Below are 20,388 nucleotides of genomic sequence, written 5' to 3'. Positions count from 1 at the left end.
CTGGCCCTGGAGGTACAGAGAGTGTCAGATATCCAAGGACTGGGAGGGGATGTGCGAGGTGGCTTTGAGACAGGCGGACAGAGAGAGTCAAAGGCGGAGGAGAGAGATGAAAGGAGGGTGGCAGATGCAGAGTTAGTGGGGAGTTTGAAGAAGGATTCAAGAGGGGGGAGTGAGGCGATGACGGTGCTGGCGAAGGAAGAGGGTAAGAGGGAGCGGAGGTTACGGCAGGCTGAGGAAGTGTGGGTGGGAGGAGGGGGAGGAGGATGGGGAGGAAGAGGGAGGGAGAATGAGATGAAGTGGTGATCAGATGTGTGCAGAGGGGTAACCGTTAAATCGGAGCATGAGCAGTTCCTCACAAAGACAAGGTCTAGGACATTGCCCGCCTTGTGGGTTGGAGGAGAGTGTTGCAGGGAGAGGCCGAAGGAGTGGATTAGCGGTGGGAAGGCAGCAGCCTGGGAGGCTTCTAGGTGGATGTTGAAGTCTCCAAGGAGAATCAGTGGGGTGCCATCCTCAGGGAAGGAGCTGAGAAGGGTGTCTAGCTCATCAAGGAAGTTTCCCAGGGGCCCTGGAGGACGGTAGATAACTGCAATGAAAAGGTTAGTAGGGTAAGATACTGCAACAGAATGGAATTCAAAAGTGGATATGGACAGGTCAGAGAGGGGGAGAACAGAGAATTTCCACAAGGGGGAAATTAAAAGACCAGTACCACCGCCACGGCCGGAAGGCCGGGGAGTGTGCGAGAAGGAGAAGGAGGATGAGAGGGCAGCGGGAGTGGCGGTGTTGCCAGGTGTGATCCAGGTCTCTGTGAGGGCAAGGAATTGTAGGGACTGGAGGGAGGCATACGCAGGGATGAAGTCAGCCTTCCGAGTGGCAGACTGGCAGTTCCATTGTCCCCCTGTGACAGCAAAGTCCTCACAAGGGGTCAGCGGGGGGTAGCTGAGGTTCGAGGGGTTCCGACGCCGTGGAGGCCCACGTCGCAGAGGGGGTCTTCGAGGGAGAGAGCAGACTGGGATGGGGTGAAACATAACATCACAAACTGGGACGGAGCGACGCTCTGACACGCCTATTTAAATGGCCTACAATTGCTCACAAGCAATATGAAATCACAGCTAATCTACTGATAAATTCCACAGCTATTTAAGCTATTTAAGACAAATGTTCAATCACTCTATAGGTATGCAACCAGTAGAAGTGATTAACAGGTAACAGACAAACAAACTGGCTCAAGCCCTAACCCTTGCTGTTCAAATGAGCAATTTAAAAATCAACGTTACCGCGTCTAGAGGAAAGTCCGCAGCGATACTAAACACCTGGTCAGAATGATGCACTTATGTGCTGGAGAAAAAATGGTAGGACTGAAGCCTATTATAAACTTTCAAAGCTTTGTATTTGATTGCCCATTTTTAGTATCATAGCTAAGCTATACAATGTCTATTATATGTATAATTCGATTAATTCCGGTCTTTTAGTGAGAATGTGATTCCTGGTTGGAAATTAATGTTACCCAATGCAAGCTGATATAACATAACATTTGAGAGCTTGCTAAGCAGCTAAATATAAGCTTTTGCGCAGCATACTTGATTATTCCAACAGTGTATTTTCAAAGTTGACGCCTTGCGTCCTCATTTGCTTTGCAAGGTAACGTTAGCTGTTACTGTTACTGAAAGAGATTCTCCTCAATTAACATTCTATTGATCTTCTGAGGGAAAGTCGGCTGGATTCCTAACAGCGTATGTGGTTAGCTAATGCTAGGGAGGCCAAAATGGACCTGGAGAATGTAGACTGCTGTCTGTGCATGTGAACTCAAAAATACACTTTTTACTTCACAGCAGTGGTGGTCAAACTTACAACAACTAACTGCTACTATGTGAGAATACTAATAAATCTCAAATGAAACACTTAATTGACTCTTATCATTGATGGAACACTAGGAAAATGCGAGTATAAAAGTCACTAAAACAATGCTCACAGTATATCACATCAGATACATATTTTTGTCTACAATACGTTAATTTATGTGATATTCATGTTGGTTTCGGGGAATACATTTTTTTCCTGCCTGAAGTGGCCCCTGTGAATTTGCAAATAATTTAAGTAGAGTGACCGGCCATAAATTCTGCTATCCACAGGTAAATGAATTGAATCCAAAGATGCACACTTTTGCTAGTGGCTAAATGTTCGCCAGCGATTCCTCAGTCACCGTCGACCACCACGTTTTTATATTGTAATTTTTATGTTCATAGAATAATGATGTTGCATGACATTGCTTTTTTTTCAAAAACACTGAACCCTGCTCATTTAAAAGATTACTTTTGACATATTACTACTACCCTATTTAGCATTCAACCATTTGTTTCAGTTGTGCGTCAAGGTCATTTAATACAACTCAGAAATACATCTTAATACAATTCTTAATTTTAACCCATAAGAGACAATGTATAAAGGTCAGATAATAATTAGGCTAATTATGCTGGCCAAAGCAATTAATTTAATATGTTTTTGTACAACAAAGGAGTTCTACGACTACGATGTATGTCGATATTGGCTCGGTGGAAATGTTTTTTGAAAATGGGTTTAAACGCCAGTCCCATTCTGAAAGCTACAGCCCATTACGTTATATTAATCAATAGCAATAGGTAGCCTATAGCCTAACAATGAATAAATTCTAATGACAAAGAAATAGCCTTACTGCAGTGTTCAATAATGATGATAATGATGGCAAATGCCGCATTAGCATAGCTTTACATGTCGTTACAGAAAGTTTAGTGCAATTTATTTATTATAAATTTATTTCTGATTTTTACATTTTTCTCCCAATTTGGTAGCCAATTGTACCCTATTTAATCCAATTAGTGTTAGCTGGGGGATATACCGCCTGAAGGAGCACAACACACCTTCTTCAAGTGATTCCGAGATGCCCGGGGTGCTGTTGTGTGCAGCGATCCACTAACCCTGCCAAGTCCCTTTTGGCAGGACCGGGAATCGAACCCCAGTCCCGGTGTGCAACTGCAACGAACTACAACCGCAAGTCCGCTGCATCTTAGCCAGTTGCACTTCTTAACCTTAGCCAATTTTATGACATTAAATTTATCACACTGGTGCAAAATGGCTTTAATTGATCTACTTAATCGTTAATCAGGCAAAGTAAACCGAAACTTACGTTGAAAGGTAATGTTACTGAATACCCTAGTTCTACTGCACGGTACGCCACTGCCATCTAATACAACCGGTTACTGGATAAGATGTGGAGGGAACTATACATGACATTTCTTTGTTTTTAACCCAAATACAGACTGTGATATGTATTTTTCTATCTCAGTTTATGAAAATGTCATCTAATACAAGCTGTTACTGGATAAGATAACCATTTATATTACATTGTAATGTGCATGGAATAGTGGAATTACTCATGAGATTCCTTAGTTTTTAATCAGAATATTGACCTTGTATATTGTTTTTTTATTAATTACAGATGGCTGTATTTCATTGAATGCTAAAATGTTTTGTGTCATTTGTTATGATAAAATTTGTTGTTTTTAAAAATGTTATTAGGCAAAAGCAAAAATCAATATATCTGCATTATATCGTCCATTGGCCACCCTGCTCTCTGGATATAGGCATCAGCATCAGCCATTAGAAAACCCATATCGGTCCACTGCTATATTTATAAGCAGAAAAGGGGATGTTCCTATGTCTGAAGTAATATTTCATAGCTGTTGTAGTTGTTGTTGTGCTCACTGATTTTTTTGGTTTTTGAGATAACCATTTTCTAAAAGTTTTTAAAGGATATGTATATATTGTATATATTGAACCACCCCAAAGGACATCAAACTGATATAAAGTACATACTCAGTGGGCATAGCAGAGAAATGCTGCTTAGTGGAAGGAAACAGCAAGAAAACTAAACGTAAATACTGGCTTAGATATTATTGTTATATCTTTAATTAAATTTAAATGTCATGAAACCTAATTAAACAAGATATTTATTTATACAGCATGCTCAAACTGAGGCTTATGGTAAGTCTGAATGAAGCTGTTACATTGTAACTTTTTAATATATTTTTGAGTTTCATGCCCTATCATGTACCATTTGAAACAGCACATGCCATCGCGTGGATCTGCGTTAATAACAATCTGCCACACTTTCACTGTGGGTATGTATTATATAAAAAACAATTGACCAAAAATAATTCCCCTGGAAAAATGGATGTTGCACAAAAATTGCACAGACGCAGACACAGTCTTTTTTTTATGGTATGCAATGTCACCATTTGCCGAAATCAAGTAGTCAAGCCTAGTGTGTAATATTTAAAGAACAGACATGATAGTTGCAAAGGACTAAACAAAGGCCATGCAGAGCTTAAACATTAGGCCATTATGGCCAGGGATTCTACAGGTCAGATTTAACTGATCTATAAGGATGTGGCCTTGGCAATGAAGCCTTTAAATGGGTCCCATTTCTGGCAACTTCTAGCACTGGCATTGTGTGTGATGGTAGGGTGGCACTTTGAGGTGTACATCCTTACCCCATGAAGCTATGGCCTGACAGGGCACCTGTCCCTCCAAGCCAATGTCAGCTATGGCAAAGGTCGATGTTGGCCGGTGACAGCCACTTCTGAGATGACCATTGGACACATTCAGCACTTGGATCAGACTGTCTCAGTGACTGGGGAGAGGCCCTTGCAAGTCAATTCTCATTTGCATTCTTTGAAACTGTACCTCAGAGCCAGGCTCCCTATGAGATTGAGTCTTAGCTGATCTTGAGAAAGAATTTTCAGAATTACCCTTTTAAAGTTTTTTTTTTTTCATTGAAGCTGAAGCTTTATGACCAATTAGACCCACTGATTTCCTTAACAGGTTCTGGAAAAATTCTTTAAGACCTATCAGGAATACAAGGCCACAAGGATAAGTGTAAATAAGATTATTGTGTATCTGTTTTTCCAGAATTGTTTACTGTTTTTCACCTTTTCCCCTTGAAAGTTGACAACCTGTTTTGGTTCCCCTCTACATTTGCATATTATTCAGACAATTAAATTATTTCTACTTAAAGGTTGTGGTCTTGTAGGCAGGTGAAGATATCTATATCACCCTCACATATACATTGGGCTCCAGAGAACTATATACTTTTATTTTTTATTTTTGTTAAGTAATCTCTTTTTTTAAAACCATTGGTGGCAAGATTATTGGTACACCGAACAATTAAAACGAAACAAAGTGAAATAGTCAATAAAATTATATATAATTTAGTTAATCTCAGTCGAAAGGAACTAAATTGTGACATTCCATGACTTACCGTTTCACTAGAGTATAAAAAGGTAACAAACATGCAAAATCTCGTCATCCATCAGCATGGGAAATGCCAAAGAACTGTAAATTCAGAAGAGACAGATGGTAATTGACTGTCCCAAGTCTGGTAATGGGTACAAAAAATACATAACCGGTTAAATATACCATTTAGCACTGTATGGGCAATAATACAAAATTTAAAAAATATGAAATGGTTGCCAGAGAGGGGAGGCAAGTGCATGTTGTCCCCTCAGACGTGAGGAAGATGGTGAGAGGGGCCATAAAGGTTCAGTTTAAGAATATCAGAGATTGGTTGCATCTGGGGGTCACCAAGTCTCAAAAAGAACCATAAAATAGCACCTCCATACCAATGCACTCTTTGGAATGGTGGCAAAAAGACAGCCCTTACTGAGCACAATAACCAAAACAAGCATCTGGAGTTTGCCAAACATCATTGGAATTATGACTGGAAGAGAGTGCTATGGGAAGATGACACCAAAATGGAATGTTTTGGCCAGACACACCATCCACATGGGACAAAAGAGGAATGCATACAATACATCATACCTACTGTCAATATGGAGGTGGGTCATAGAGGTTTTGGAGATGCCAGTGGTCATGGGGCACTATTTAAAATCAACGGAATAATGAAATCCACAAAGTACCAGGAAATTTGGAAAACCTTGTTGCCTGTGCTAGGAAGCTGAGACTTGGTCATAGGTAGATTGTCTTGCCGGACAATGAGTCAAACATACATCAAAATCCAGACAGAAATGGTTAAGTGAAAATAACATTTGCAGTGGCCATCTCAGTCTCCAGACTTATATCCTGTCAAAAACCTGTGGTCTGAACTGAAGAGGGAGGTCCATAAGCTCAAACCCAAAGATATCAATGATTCTGAAAAGTTCTGCATGGTGGAATGGTCAAAGACCATTTGCACAAAGTATTTATCCAGTGGAGCCAATAGTTGTGAAAACTGTTTTTGGGGAATTATATTTTTTATTTACTTTGCTTGATTCTGTTCAATCACTAATAAAGCACAATACTTTACACATGTTGGAAAGTAAAGCTTATGTCAGTAACTATTATTTTTTAGTTTACAGTATTTTTTAGGTATATTTATCAAGGGTGCCAATAATTCTAGAACCCATTGTCATTCTGTACCTGTATCTGTACACTTGTCATTCTGGATTTTTTAACACATATTGTCATCCTGTTTTAGTGCTGCAAATAGCCACTGTATGTTCTGTCAATGTTTCATATCTAATAACCTGTATTTATTTTATATATGAACATATCATTATTAATAAAGGAGCAGTTTTTATATACTGAGCAGAATAGTAATGAATGCAACACTGGCCTTTGTTAACTGATTCTTTTTCACTGAAGCTGAAGGCACACTCCACCGGTTTGCTGTCTGCTTGCATCTTGACATGGCCTTAGAGAAGTGCAGGTTGCAGAGCAGGAGCTGTGGCAGAGGGCGCTTGACCTGATAGCACTTTTATCTGCAGAAACTGCCACACAATGTGACGCAAAACATGCCTTTCCTGTACAGCGACATCCAGGCAGCGCAGGGCTGTGCTTTTTATTAGCTGTGCTTCAAGAGCTGCCATCACTGCTCCACAGATGTAGTTATCATCCTTATGATTTAATTTATCTTCATTGATTCAACAGTCTGGTGCAGTGTCATGGCTAGTGGATAACCATGAATCCATTGCTATTTTAGCTTTTGATGTATAGACTTCAGTAAATGCAATTCTTTTCAATAGCTGCAGATAATGTTTATTTGAATATTTCTAGACAGTGATGCAATAATTGCTGTCAGTCTTAATGTCATGTAATTGTTTCAAAAGTATTATTGCTTTTCACATGGTGAGAATTATGGTGCCCTAAAAGGAAACCATGTGCCTATCATGTTGATGTAATAGGCAACACAGTAAACACATTTTTATTTCATTCTACAGCCTGTTTCTTTAAATACATGCTAAGAGTTTTGATATCTGGAGTTGGCTTTGTAGGAGTGCTTGTTCTGTAGGTGTCCATTATTAATTTGACTATACATTTTTAAGGAAAAAGGTATATGTTGTAGAGTTATATTAAGGTTGAGGAAAACTGAAAAGCACAGTGCAATGTACATCCAACACATTTGAACAGTCTCTTCACTTGAAGCTTAAGATAAATCTAAACTAAATCAAAACTTGTAGAAAATCCTTTCCCTGATGTAGCCCTGACTGGTATGCTTATGACAAATGGGAGGTGACAGTTTTGTGTGAGACTTGCATTTGTGGGCCTTGCCCTTTGCATATGAAATAAGCAAATCAGCAAAACTAAATGTATTGTTGTACTGTGAACATCAAGGCAGTAACAGGTGGATTTTAGCTAGTAGCCTATGGCTAAACTTTGTTCTTGGCTTTAGCAATAGACTATTTTCTACCATCATAAATCATAGCCCAGTGGTCAAGTTGGGAAATCTGTAATGTTAAATTATATGCATTGTCTAATAAGTTGCATTTCCATTAAGTTATTGCCTTGTTTACCTCTAATAAACCCCATTGGTGTTGCTTGAAAGACCCAATATTTTGCATAGTCTTGCACTGAATTCACTAACATTATTCCCTAACGCATAGCCTAAAGTAAACACTGGAATTCCTACATGGACCACCTAATACGGATGTAAATACCTTCAAGTCAGTGCTAAAAATATTCACTGTAACCTCATATTCATTGGTTCACTTCAAATCCAGTGTGTTTGGAGTACAGAGCAAAAACTCACTGTTACCTGAATAAAAAGCTGCCACCTTAAATTCTGTGAGTGGCCCCCCCAATCAGGAGCTGGTACTCACTTTCCCTTAAACAAGCATTTTTGGTATTTTCTTGAAGTCAATTTGTTTCATTGCTCTCATAAAGTAAATGTAAATGCTTACATTAAAGTGACTACCACCTTACACAGAATGAAAATCTATATTTGCCAAAATGCTTTTAGTATGTTTCTTATAATTTAATCATGGAAATCTGATTAAATTATGTTGGAACTGTTGATAATATGTTTATATAGTATTTAAATGGAACATTCTCATCTTAAATATGCTTGTCACATGAGCAAGTGAAGCAGGAATAAAAGTTATGGTCTCTTTTAGAAGTCTGTGACTAAATCTTCACTTTTCTTGTATTTTTAGGATCCCATCTGCCCCTGCCTGAGGTTGGGAAAGAGCTGAAAATCTGCACCCACAGCCTCCACAGCCTCCAAACGGATATACCAAACATTCACCATCCCAGTGCATCAACCAGGGCCTAGGTGTAATCCTTCTGACTCCTCATTGGCTGCTGGAATAAGTCCTAGGTCCATCTAGGTTTTGCTGGCACCTAGGAATACCAGCTGGATAGCCCTCTAAAGGCATTACTTATGCCTGAGTTTCTACATCAAATGAATCTGTGGCATCTGTAATACTGGAGACCCCATTCCGATTTTCATTTATTACAATTGAAGGTAAATTTTACCATTGAGCATTGACATATTTCTTCAAGAAACCTTAAAAAACCATAGAACGGAGCCTGAAATTGAACATGACTCATGGGGAAGAGCCTGGCTCTGAGACGCACCAGGATTCTGTTGTTTTAACTTATCTGGAAGGTTTACTAATGCATCCAGTGGCAGGGGGGCCAGGGGCCACAGCAACAAGGAGATCTGAGGCAGAACATAGCAACCGAGAACAGGGCAACAAGGATGTAAGGGCTTACCAGCAGCAAAATCATGGCACTAAACAGGAGAGCAGGCGTTTACTTCCCAGTGGAGCCACACAGCACCTTAGAAAGGCCAGGCTGCTTCACTCCGAAGCCTGGAATGAGCCCGAGAGCCAGAGGGGACCGGCACCTGCAGGGAATCTCAATGGCCAAAGTAGCGATCACCACACTGAAGCCCTAGATGGCTCACCTCAGGGCGAAAGCACCATGCTAGCATCCCTGCTCCAGTCATTCAGCTCACGACTGCAGAGTGTGGCGATGTCAAAGCAGATCACGCAGAACGTGAAGGAGCAGGATGCCCAGGTCAAAGAGAGCCCCCTGGCTAACAAGGAGGCCCTCCAATGCTATGAGACTGCTTCCAGTCGCCTAAAGGGCTTGATGAAGAAAAGCAAGCTGCAGAACCATAACAGTGTGCCTCACCATCGGCAGCCCAGCCAAGAGAGGCTCTCCGAGTCCTCCCATGCAACGCAGACCACCGGCGAACCAGCTGCCTCTGACTCTTGTGCAGCACGGCTAAAAGCTGTTGCCAATCTGGTAAAGATCAGGTCCAGCCCAACTCCCTCCCCAAAGCCCAGTGTGGCTTGCAGTCAACTGGCCCTGTTGCTCTCTAGTGAAGCTCATCTGCAGCAGTATTCTCGAGAGCAGGCCTTAAAAGCACAATTATCTGCCCGATCTGCCAGCGAGAGGCTGGCAGCTATTGCCACACAGAAAACACAGGATAAGAACCTGCCCAACATAGGCCAGCCTCAGATGGCCCCAGACATGTTAAGCTCCTTAAATGCACAAAAGGGAACACTCCTGCCACCTGCATTAGACTCCAGTAAACAAAGCCCGACCCCCATTCCAGGACAGAGCAGGGCAGTCAGCTCCCCACGGAGTCCACATCCTTTCAGGGAAAAACGGCCATTTGACAAACATAACAGGCCCTCTCAGAACTGCAGCAGCTTGCTCTTGCTCCTTCTGAACAACCACAATCCACAGAAGCCAATCAACGGCAGTGGTCACCTGGATGAAGACTACAGTGTGTTCCCCAGCCATGGATCACCCCTGCTGTCTGACAGTGAATACTCCAACCATGAGAACAGCCTCAACAAAGACAGCAGCGATGCTGAGAGCTCTTACTCAAGCTGCTCTCCAATTGATCTCTCTGTGAAGAGCCGAATCCGTGGCTCGGTGCCAATGTCCTCCACTTCGTCTCTGGACAAACTTACAGAGTCTCTGATAAACAAGTGGAAGCCGGAGACTCCAGGGTTGCAGCTGATTGAGTCCAGAGAGCTCAAGAACAGCCCAGACATAAAATCCCATCATGAGGTCACCCTCATGCAGTTGCTTCTGGATCACAAAAATAATGAGAAGGTAAACCAAACTGCAGATAATCCAGATTTACGGCATGACATAACCACTAAACCTAATAGCGCACCTGCAGGTCGACTGACCCCAACTGCTGTGTGTAAGGAAACTAGGATGCAGAGTCCTTCAGTTGGGCTGACTACTCATCTTCCCTTGCCTTCATTGTCCCATGGACAGGACATAAATGGTACTGCATCTCCATACAGTTTGTATGCCTCTGCTCATGTCCAGTCTAGCCCACTGGATCTGTGCAAATCAAAGTCCTGCTCAGGTGAAAATGTTCAAGAGCCTGCGTTTAGCGCCAGTAAACTACTACAGAACCTAGCGCAATGTGGATTACAAAACACATCTCCTTCCCCTCCACCAAAAGCCCTAATTTCCCCAAGCAAAAGGCATAGCCTTGAACTTCAGGAAAAGCCCATGACATTGCTGGAAAGACTCACTGCTCCAATCCAACGCAACAGAACCCCAGTTTTAGAGGGATCCCATGTCAGCTGTGTTCCATTTGTGTCTGAGTCACCACCTCTCGCATCTGAGATTGAGAATCTTCTGGAGAGACGCACAGTACTGCAGCTTCTTTTGGGGACTGCCAGTCATAAAGACAAACCCAGTGCCAAGCAGAATGGAAAAGCAGCTAAGGGCTCTTTAGAAAAGCAGGCTGACAAATTGCTAGTCTGTGATACTCCCAGTGGACCTTTGTTGGACCTTAAGATCAAGACTGAACCCAGAGAGGAAGGTCATCTGTCCAACAGTTATGAAGAGGCAGAACAATGTCAAATTGAGCACAGGGAACATGTAAGACTCAGACCTATGTCTCTTCCCTTGAGAGATGTAAAAGCAGAGCCCTCTTCTACAGAAGGTGTCCCAAAAGATGGTCTCCTCAGCCAGCTTTTAAAGCACCGGCCAAGGAACTTCCAAGCTGACACACTGATGGATTTACATGTCAGTAACATGAAGGAAGAGCGAGGGGAGTACCAGGGTCCATCTGTTCCAAAAAAGAGGAAGCTCTGTGTGGGACTGGAGGATCACTTGATCAGTGACCCTTTTCTGCGAACAGTGGACAGACCTACTCATCAGGATGCCACTGACAGTTTTTCCATCCCCGGGACACCTGAGCAAAGAAAGCCAATGAGCCCTCCAGAGGCCCATGCTCCTATCAGGCATCCCCAGAGCACATCCCCTCCGCAAGATGGGCGGGGGTTCAATGTTCTGAAGCAGCTCCTCCTATCTGACAACTGCCTCAAGGACCTCTCCCATCCAAGAACCTCCACCAGTCCTTCCACCATACAGGCTAAATACCAAGCAAATGGGAATGCCACAAAGAAGTCAGACTACAATCCTGAGCTCATGAACTCTCAGTGGAACCCTGGTGCCCTAGGAGTGGTTCCTGCCCAATTCAGAACAGTGACCACAGCCCTGGCAAGCACCAGCATGACAGGGTCATCCTGGGGTTCCCATGTAGCATGTCAGGAGTCTCCAAAACTGAATCTGATCCCTGTCAAAAGAGAGACTGAGGGGCCCATCCAGTGGCTGATCAGTGGTGCAGAGAAACAGGACTCCTACCCTGACTCTCCACGCCTGACTAAGTCCAACCCCATCTTATACTACATGCTCCAGAAAGGTTATTCTCACATGCGAAAAGAGGCCAGAGAGCAGGGTGACACAGAGCTCTGTGGGATAAAGGTGAAAGAGGAGTCTGTGGGTGACAGGGGGGATGTTGACCACAGATTGAGCTGGAAACATCACTCCCCATTGCAGAACAAGTCACATGGCCGTGATGGCGAGCAAGTAAATGGGTCTCTGGAAAAATTATAGTTTTGTTAAATATGAAGACAAGGGAACGCCTTTTCCAGACTGTTTCATTCTTTGCAGTTTGTGTATGTTTTATGAAGTTTACTGATTTTATTACTTTGTGTTTTGTTTTCAAAGAAGTAACTAGTTCAGGCATGGAGATAATGAAATAATGATGACTTGGACATTGGGAACCCAAAGTGTATTTTGTATTAAAAAAAATGGTTTACTTTTGTACGTAATCTGTTAGTATTTGTCTGGCTTATGTCTTATCTTTAAAGGTTAAGTTTGTCTGAACTGAAACTGTATGAAATCTTAATGCCTTTGAGGATTTAAAAAATATATATTTCCCCAGATTTGGTCAGGATCACCTAAACTTTACACTTCCACATGTTACTTCAACTGCGTCATGCTGCCACATCAAGTAAATCATTCCAGTAATGTTTCAATATAGGTAGATGTCTCCTTGCTTTTCAAATTGTGTCTAATACAGTTATTGGAAGAGGTTCAGACCAAATACATAAATACATATACCATAAAGGCAGTTGTGAAGTCATTTTACTTTGTATTTCATGTTTTCACATTTACAGTCTGAGAGACATATTCAGTAGTAGTTCAAAACCATTTCAAACTCATACAGGTCAGGCAATGGGAGGGACAGCAAATCATTAATACCACATCCATATGAGAGACTCATGTATATACTATGCATAGCAGAATCACTGTGATAAGGCCAACATTTCAAGCCATTTAACCCTGACAATATATGGATGTAGTCTGCATCTGTTTTTTCAATACTTCAATAATGTCCACTGCCCAGAAAGATCATGCATGGACCATTGATTTCTCCTCACTGTCATTGAAACCAGTGAACAGCATGTAGCCCTGGAATGGACAGTATAGAGGGGCTGCTTTGTATGCAGACTTTCAATGTCATCAACGTGTCCAGTCAGAATTCAAATGTTTCTACTTACCAGAGTCACAAAACATCTCACAAAGAGCATAACAGGAGGTGAAGTCCAGAGCTTGAGCTTTTGAAGTGAATTTGAAAAGCTCCAGGTACCACTTTCCATAAGTTGTAGAGTTTCAGTCTATTTGAAACCACCCCATGAGTCAGTCTGTTGCAAAATGAATGATAAATATAAGACCTGCGAAGCCCAGCATTCAATGAATGGACTGCTCATTCTTGACTTCGACAAGGTCAGAGATACAATCAGTGTCAATGGCAATCAAGGGACAGAGTTGACCATTTATTAATATTCAGCAATGTTTGAATTAAGCATTATTAAATATTGGTTTAACAGTCCTCTTGCACACAGCACAAACATTTAATTTAGTTTATAAATAACCTCTTGGTGTTGTAAGGTGTTTTAATGGCATGTCATGAGATATCTTGTATATCAGTGTTGTGACCTTTTGCTTTAGAAATGCATTTAAATTATTATTTTGTTGGCTGTATTGTGAAGAATTGTTTTCCAAACACACAGTGACATTTCCACATGGCCCAGGTTATAAAATGGCATTCAAGACAATGTAGAATAGATACCATGGGTAACGGGCTTGTAGGATTAAAACCTAGAGAGCTCATTCACCATCTAATTTGAATGCACCTTCATTTGTGCTCACTAGGGCACTTGGGCAAAATCTATGGCATTCAAACTCTAGCCTTTTCCCTGTGAGCTCTTTCAAATGTACTAACAGCATCTGAATGCACTTTCACTGTCAGATACTGCATCCATAGTGAAACTACACTTAATCAAATGCATTTGAATCCCAATGGAAAGGTGGATGTGCAAATGAATTGTGCTGCAAACATATTTTGAACTGGAACTGCTGTAGTCTGCACTTCTCAAGGTCAGTGGTGAGGTGCATTTGAGATTCTCTGATAACTCTCTAATGAAAAAGACAGGGTGCTGAACACACTCCCACAGTTCCATTTACAATTCTAGTATTTTACTGTTGAATTCAGTAATTTCAAGAATACTTGTTATAAGAATACACATTTATCGCTGATAAATAATAAAGGTACAAGAAAGGACATTCATAGTTAATTGCACACTACTACACTTTCACAGACAGCGGGGTTGTAATGTGACCATAGCATGTGTAGATGGCATGCACAACGCATGTTTTAGCTGTAATTCCTTTGTTTCTGAGCCTTGGCAGTCCTCCTTACACAATAAACTTGTAGAATGTTTGCAGTTCTGAGCTACATAATTGCATGTTGGGAAATGTAGTGTAATATGGAACCTGTGTCCTGAGTTTATTTAACATTTGTTCTTTGACATGCAAATATTTGCAGATGTTCTTCATAAATCTCATTAAATGAATTTGAAGAGGATTTTCTCTGATGAAGAAAATGACACTTGCATGTATTTGCACATCAGAAAAATGTTCATTTGAACCTTGCAAATGGATAGCACAATGTGAAACCGAACAAATTTATCACACTTTTTTCCCCCAACTGACTTTTTTCCCCTACCTAACTTGGTACCTAAGAAGGCAATAGGCTAGAATTTGAATGCCATATGTGAAAGGGCTTGTGAGGTACACTATGTAGCATCATGTTATTCACTCTTCATTAAGACAATATGAAAGGTAATATCTGTATGTAAAGCAATCTGTATGTAGCCCAGATCTGATCCTCTTCGTATAGGAGTAAAATGATATCGCTATGAATGAGTACACTGGCAAATCAAAAACAAGCAAGTGGCAACATTTTGTATGACACCTGAATTTGCCTGACTTGGTTCAATAAAGTCTTAATTGTGATGTTATTGTTTTTTCTATATTATTTGTAAATGTTCTTTATATTAAATAATGTTTAGAGTGGTTTTAAAAAAGATAAATTATATATATACATATATTTGTGTAAATAGTACTTTCCTTATGAAAGATAGCTATTTTGTATTGTTTAAGAAAAACATAATGTAATAGTTTTTGATTCCCTAAACCAATGTAAATTGTGTAATAATGTACATACCATGACAGAGGATGAAATGCTCTTTTTTGCATGTGTCTACATGTTGTAAGCTTATGATAATCTTTGTTCGGCAACATGTTGTGTTACGTCTAATGCTCTACACTGCTGCCTGTTGCATGCAAATGCATGGGAAGACCATGTGTATCAATTCTGGATGTGAGGAAAATGTAAAAGTCTTAACATAGGTCTTTTATCACAGAGCGCTCATTACTTAAAATGTGAATAGTTGCTAAAATTGAATTATAGACTGATGGGCAAATATTTAAACTCTGAAAGCAAATGTGCATTGGATATCTGTTTTTATTATTCTTTTTATCAGCATGAAATGAGACTTACCAGTTTGCGTATGGTACATTTAGTACAGTGCAAATTCAGGAAGAATTGGGCAGCGTAGTGAGTTGTCATGCATTAGGCTTCAAAATCTAATCTAGGGTCAGATCTTTACATGCGGCAACTTGAAACATTTTTTTTATGTTTTTCATTTTTGATGTTCACCTGCACAGATTTGAAATAAAGTACTAAAATGCTCAGTTTGAATAAATGTTTCCTTTCCACCCTCTCATTCCTCTCTATTCATCGTCTCCTCACTGACAGTGATATTTTGATTCAGTAGACAGGACAACATTTTCAAGCATAAAACAAAACAAAACATGATATGTATTTGGTTGTATTAATTTACTGTTTGCATTTACCCGTTTAGATGTCATAAACCCTTATATCATTTATAAAAAATGGATAATATCAATTCATAAATAAAGTTCCTCTTGGTTTCTCATCAAATAATGTCTCATACTGTATATGTATATTGTCATGTATATACACTGCCCTCCATTAGTATGTTAACAAGAGAATGAAATTTGTTTATATGTAATTGCCATACATATGTACTTAAGGCATTTTGAGTGTGTATATGCTGTTTTTAATGTCACTCTACCATAATTTTGGAGGGCACTGTATTGTTTGAATATATTGTTATTTCTAAAATGCTCATTTTTAATTAATGCCTAATTATATAATTACTCTTGTATGGTGAGATATGATCGAACCTGTTCCATTAATTTCTGCAATCCTGTAAAACTAGAGACATGTCTGTTGTCTTTGTTGAGAACAGGGACTGTTCATATGTAGGCCCCAATTCCTGTCAGTCAAAAATTAACCTGAGCCAGTAGGTTCTGAGTGAACTGATTATAGTCCTTTAAATTTCAATGCAGAAAGGCAGCAGGCAGTAGAAGGTTTGACTTGAAACCAACAATGAAGCTTTCAGCTGACCTACATTTGCAATCAAGCTTTAAGTTGTGACCTTAATTCCTGCTGCTACACTGGCTATGACTTGACGTCCACACAGGGAAAAAATAGAGCAGAGTGATGCTCGTCTTTCTCTACTGGGTCACATCAGCAAAGCAAGTCAAGAGGGGGTGGAAGCAGCGTTTTTTGTGTACGGGTCCAGGAACTACAATTGTGTTCCCCATTATATCTCACCTACTGCCATCAAATTATTATTATTATTATTATTATTATTATTATTATTATTATTATTATTATCCTGTTTTGTTACAATAACTTCATTCGTACATTTTACATGGATAGTACAGGCCACACATAACCTGGACATAAAAAAGACCTTGAGGAGACCATTAGGATGTGTTATAATCAGGTCCCAAAATCGAATTCTCAGCCTGGCCATCCCATTCATCCCACAACAGTCAAACTTCTTTGCTTGACATTTTTGCCTCTACGACCCATAAACTCAATAATCTTTCTTATACAATAGTGAATATTTTACTTTGTGACAGGCATCTTTACAAATGTTTCACAAAATGTTACCCCTCTGTGCCAGGGATAATTCCAATCACTTATTTCTACTTCCTTGCTTCATTTCCTTGCTCCTAACTCCACCCGATACAAAGAAAGGAAGCAAGGTCTGAGAAATCAAGGAAATGTGTACTAGAAAAATGGAAGGCACTTGATTCATGTCAATTATACAAATACATATTCATTTAAAAAATGTTGAGGCTTACACAAAGTTAAAAGATAACTTATTTCCGTTGTCCTCTTACAAGGCAGACAAAGATAGTCACAGATGACTAAGGTACCCTGTACCATCACATCCTTACTGTACATGCATGCATACTTGTATACATACCTACCCACATTCCCACATATTTAGCTGTGGCCAATTACCGCCATTATTGGCCTATGAAAGAGGCCTGGGTTTTTCAGTTGCGGACAGGTTGGGTTTGGGAGCTACTTGGATGCACTGCATTTTTTGGGGAGTATTTTGGAATTTCTCCTCTGTTTTTGTTTTTTCCTTGTTTGTTTTATTAACCTCTTAGATTGGGGTGTTACTGTATCATGTAGTACATGCGTAGTCAAACTGAAGCTGAATTAAAACTGATGCTAAGATTTTCATGGTTTCCTTATCCAAAAAATTATCCAGCAATTTCATATACCCTTTCATACAGTAGACTACACCGAGAGAGAGAAAAATCTAAAATCAAGGTGGGTTTAATCTCATAGCAAACCACGTTATTAAGAGCCTAGGCTGAAGAAAAAGGGTTATTGTGCCTTTTCAGTTACAGCCCCTAGGTCATTAGAACAGCTGAGTCCGTGTCTTCTTTAAAGACTAAATTGATGACATATTTCTATAGATAAGCTATTTTTATTTGTTTTATCTTCTGTTTAATATATAGACTAGCTGTTATTGGATTTTTATTTGTTTGTTAAAGCACCTTGTGCTCAGCTTGAAAGGTGCTATATAAATAAATACATTTAGCCTAGTTAATTCCATTACTTTTGTTAATGCTTGATATAGGTGCATAGAATAGAGAAAATAGCTAACTTGACTGCTACATGATGGCACTAGCAACAAGAACTTGCGAAATATTAAAATATTAACTAATTCCATAACTATAAAACCAATGTGTTAGCTATTCACATCCAAAGCTGCGCTATTGCACAGTTCGAAGACCATGCACCGTCTGTGCATTTTTAGGTAGGTAGTGAAACTGTACAATGGGCTCCATAATAATTGGTAGCCTTGATAAATGTACACAAAAAATGTTGTAAAGTAAAAAAAATTATAGTTATTGGCATGAGCCTTATTTTCCAACATGTAGTGAAGTGTAGTTTATTAATGATTCAACTGAATCCCCAAACTGGTTCCACAATTATTGGCATAGTTTAATTTGTGCTTTAATTTGTCACCTCTGGCAAAGATTGCAGCCATGAGTCATTTCCTATAATTTGCAATAACATTAGAGGACACATTTGGAGGGATTTTTGACCATTCCTTCATGCAGAATAATTAAGAAAGAGCAGTGGCATCAGCACTGTGGGATTCCACTTCCCACACTACCCTGCTCAGATAAGGTCCCTCCTACTACTACTCTTTGTGTTCTAGCCCATTACCAGTTCCAAACCCACTCAGATGGTTTCTGTAATTCCTACTGTCCTCATTTTGATAATGAGCTTTTTATTAAATGTCATTTCTGCATCAGCAATATCTTTATTTTTATACAACAGTTCTCCTTAGTTATTCTTATTCTCTTTAACTTCCCTTTTCCTACTACAACACGGAAAGGCTTGGGATTACATTTTGCTACTTGTGCAATGTGCTTTTCAAATAGCCTTATAATTAACCTTAGTTTTTTTTTTTTACCTTAGCATGCATATTACAAAATTCACTATTACTAATTCCAGTTAATATCTGCCATACGGCGGCACGAATGGTGCAGTGGGTAGCACTGCCGCCTCACAGCAAGGAGGTCCTGGGTTCGAATCCCTGTCGGCCGGGGCCTCTCTGTGTGGAGTTTGCATGTTCTCCCCGTGTCTGCGTGGGTTTCCTCCGGGTACTCCGGTTTCCTCCCACAGTCCAAAGACATGCATGTTAGGCTGATTGGAGAGTCTAAATTGCCCATAGGTATGAGTGTGTGAGTGAATGGTGTGTGTGCCCTGTGATGGACTGGCGACCTGTCCAGGGTGTATTCCTGCCTTTGGCCCAATGTATGCTGGGATAGGCTCCAGCCCCCTGCGACCCTGTTCAGGATAAGCGGGTTCAGATAATGGATGGACATCTACCATGATAATAGCCTCACCTCCCTGACAAGCTTGTTTTACATTTTTAAAGAGCATTGTATTTATATTATTGTCTGGGGCTGATGGTCGGTAACACACTGTTAAAACCCAGTTCCCCAAAAAGCTTAATCCAAATATCCTCACTAGGCATGAGTTGGTCAATTTCTGGAATCTCCTGCACATTAAGATTTTCTCCTACATAAACATCCACACCCCCACCTCTCTTACTGGAGCTGTCCTTCCTAATATTACACCCCTGTCAGGTTAATAAGACCAATTTTATTTATTAAGCAGCAGTTAATTCTAATGAAGGTTATATACTCAGTGAGCGCTTTATTGGGTATTTATTAGACTTTTGTTTTAGACTTCTACTGCTTTAGCCTATCCACTTAGAGTTATGATGTGTTGTGTGTTCAGAGATGCTCTTCTGCATACTACTATTGTAATGTGTGGTTATTTGCATTACTGTCACCTTCCTGTCAGCTTTGACCAGTCTGGCCATTCTCCTCTGACGTCTCTCATTAACAAGGCATTTCTGTCTGCAGAACTGCTGCTCACTGGATTTATTTTGTTTGTTTTTTGCACCATTATTTGCAAACTGTAGAGACTAGTGTGTGTGAAAATCCCAGGAGATCAGCAATTTCTGATATACTGAAACCAGCCTGTCTGCCACCAACAATCATTCCACAGTCAAAGTTAGATCACATTTTTCCCCATTCTGATGGTCGATGTGAACATTAACTGAAGCTCCTGACCCATGGTCTACATGATTGTATGCATTGCACTGCTGCCTCACAATAGGCTGATTAGATAATCGCATGAATAAGTAGGTGTAATAAAGTAAAAATGTTCTTAATAAAGTGCTTGGTGAGTGTATATAAGACGGATAACAAGGGGAAATGAGAATCAGGTTTGTACAACAATCATGAAGTGAAAACAGGTGACACAAATGAATGACAATGAATGAACAGAAACACTATGGAAAGCACAGACGGTAACAAAAGGCAAAACGCTAGGGACTTGGAGGGCTTGGGACATGGAGGAAACAGAGACAGGGAAACACAGATCATGACAGTGCCGTATTATGAATTGTTGTATTTAAATAAAGTATAGCCTATGCCTTTTTTTCTATAACGTTGTTGCTGCGTTCTCTATTATCATTT

At 40.2% G+C, this 20,388-nt stretch overlaps 1 protein-coding gene across 4 annotated transcripts in view; it reads left to right on the top strand.

Moving 5' to 3' along the window:
- Positions 1-15,708, top strand: part of nrip1b (nuclear receptor interacting protein 1b) — a 67,215-nt gene extending 51,507 nt beyond the window's left edge. For all 4 annotated transcript variants that reach the window (XM_061250132.1, XM_061250133.1, XM_061250135.1 and 1 more), the window contains one exon: positions 8,463-15,708. In XM_061250132.1, the coding sequence (XP_061106116.1) occupies positions 8,851-12,192 (3,342 nt within the window). In that variant the 5' untranslated portion in view covers positions 8,463-8,850 and the 3' untranslated portion in view covers positions 12,193-15,708. The remainder of the gene's footprint in view (positions 1-8,462) is intronic.
- The last annotated feature ends 4,680 nt before the right edge of the window (positions 15,709-20,388 follow it).

The sequence above is a fragment of the Conger conger genome, chromosome 7 (genome assembly GCF_963514075.1).
Source record: "Conger conger chromosome 7, fConCon1.1, whole genome shotgun sequence".
Lineage (NCBI taxonomy): Eukaryota > Metazoa > Chordata > Actinopteri > Anguilliformes > Congridae > Conger > Conger conger.
The sequence above is the reverse complement of the archived record's forward strand: the minus strand, read 5'-3'. Positions and strand labels throughout refer to the sequence as shown.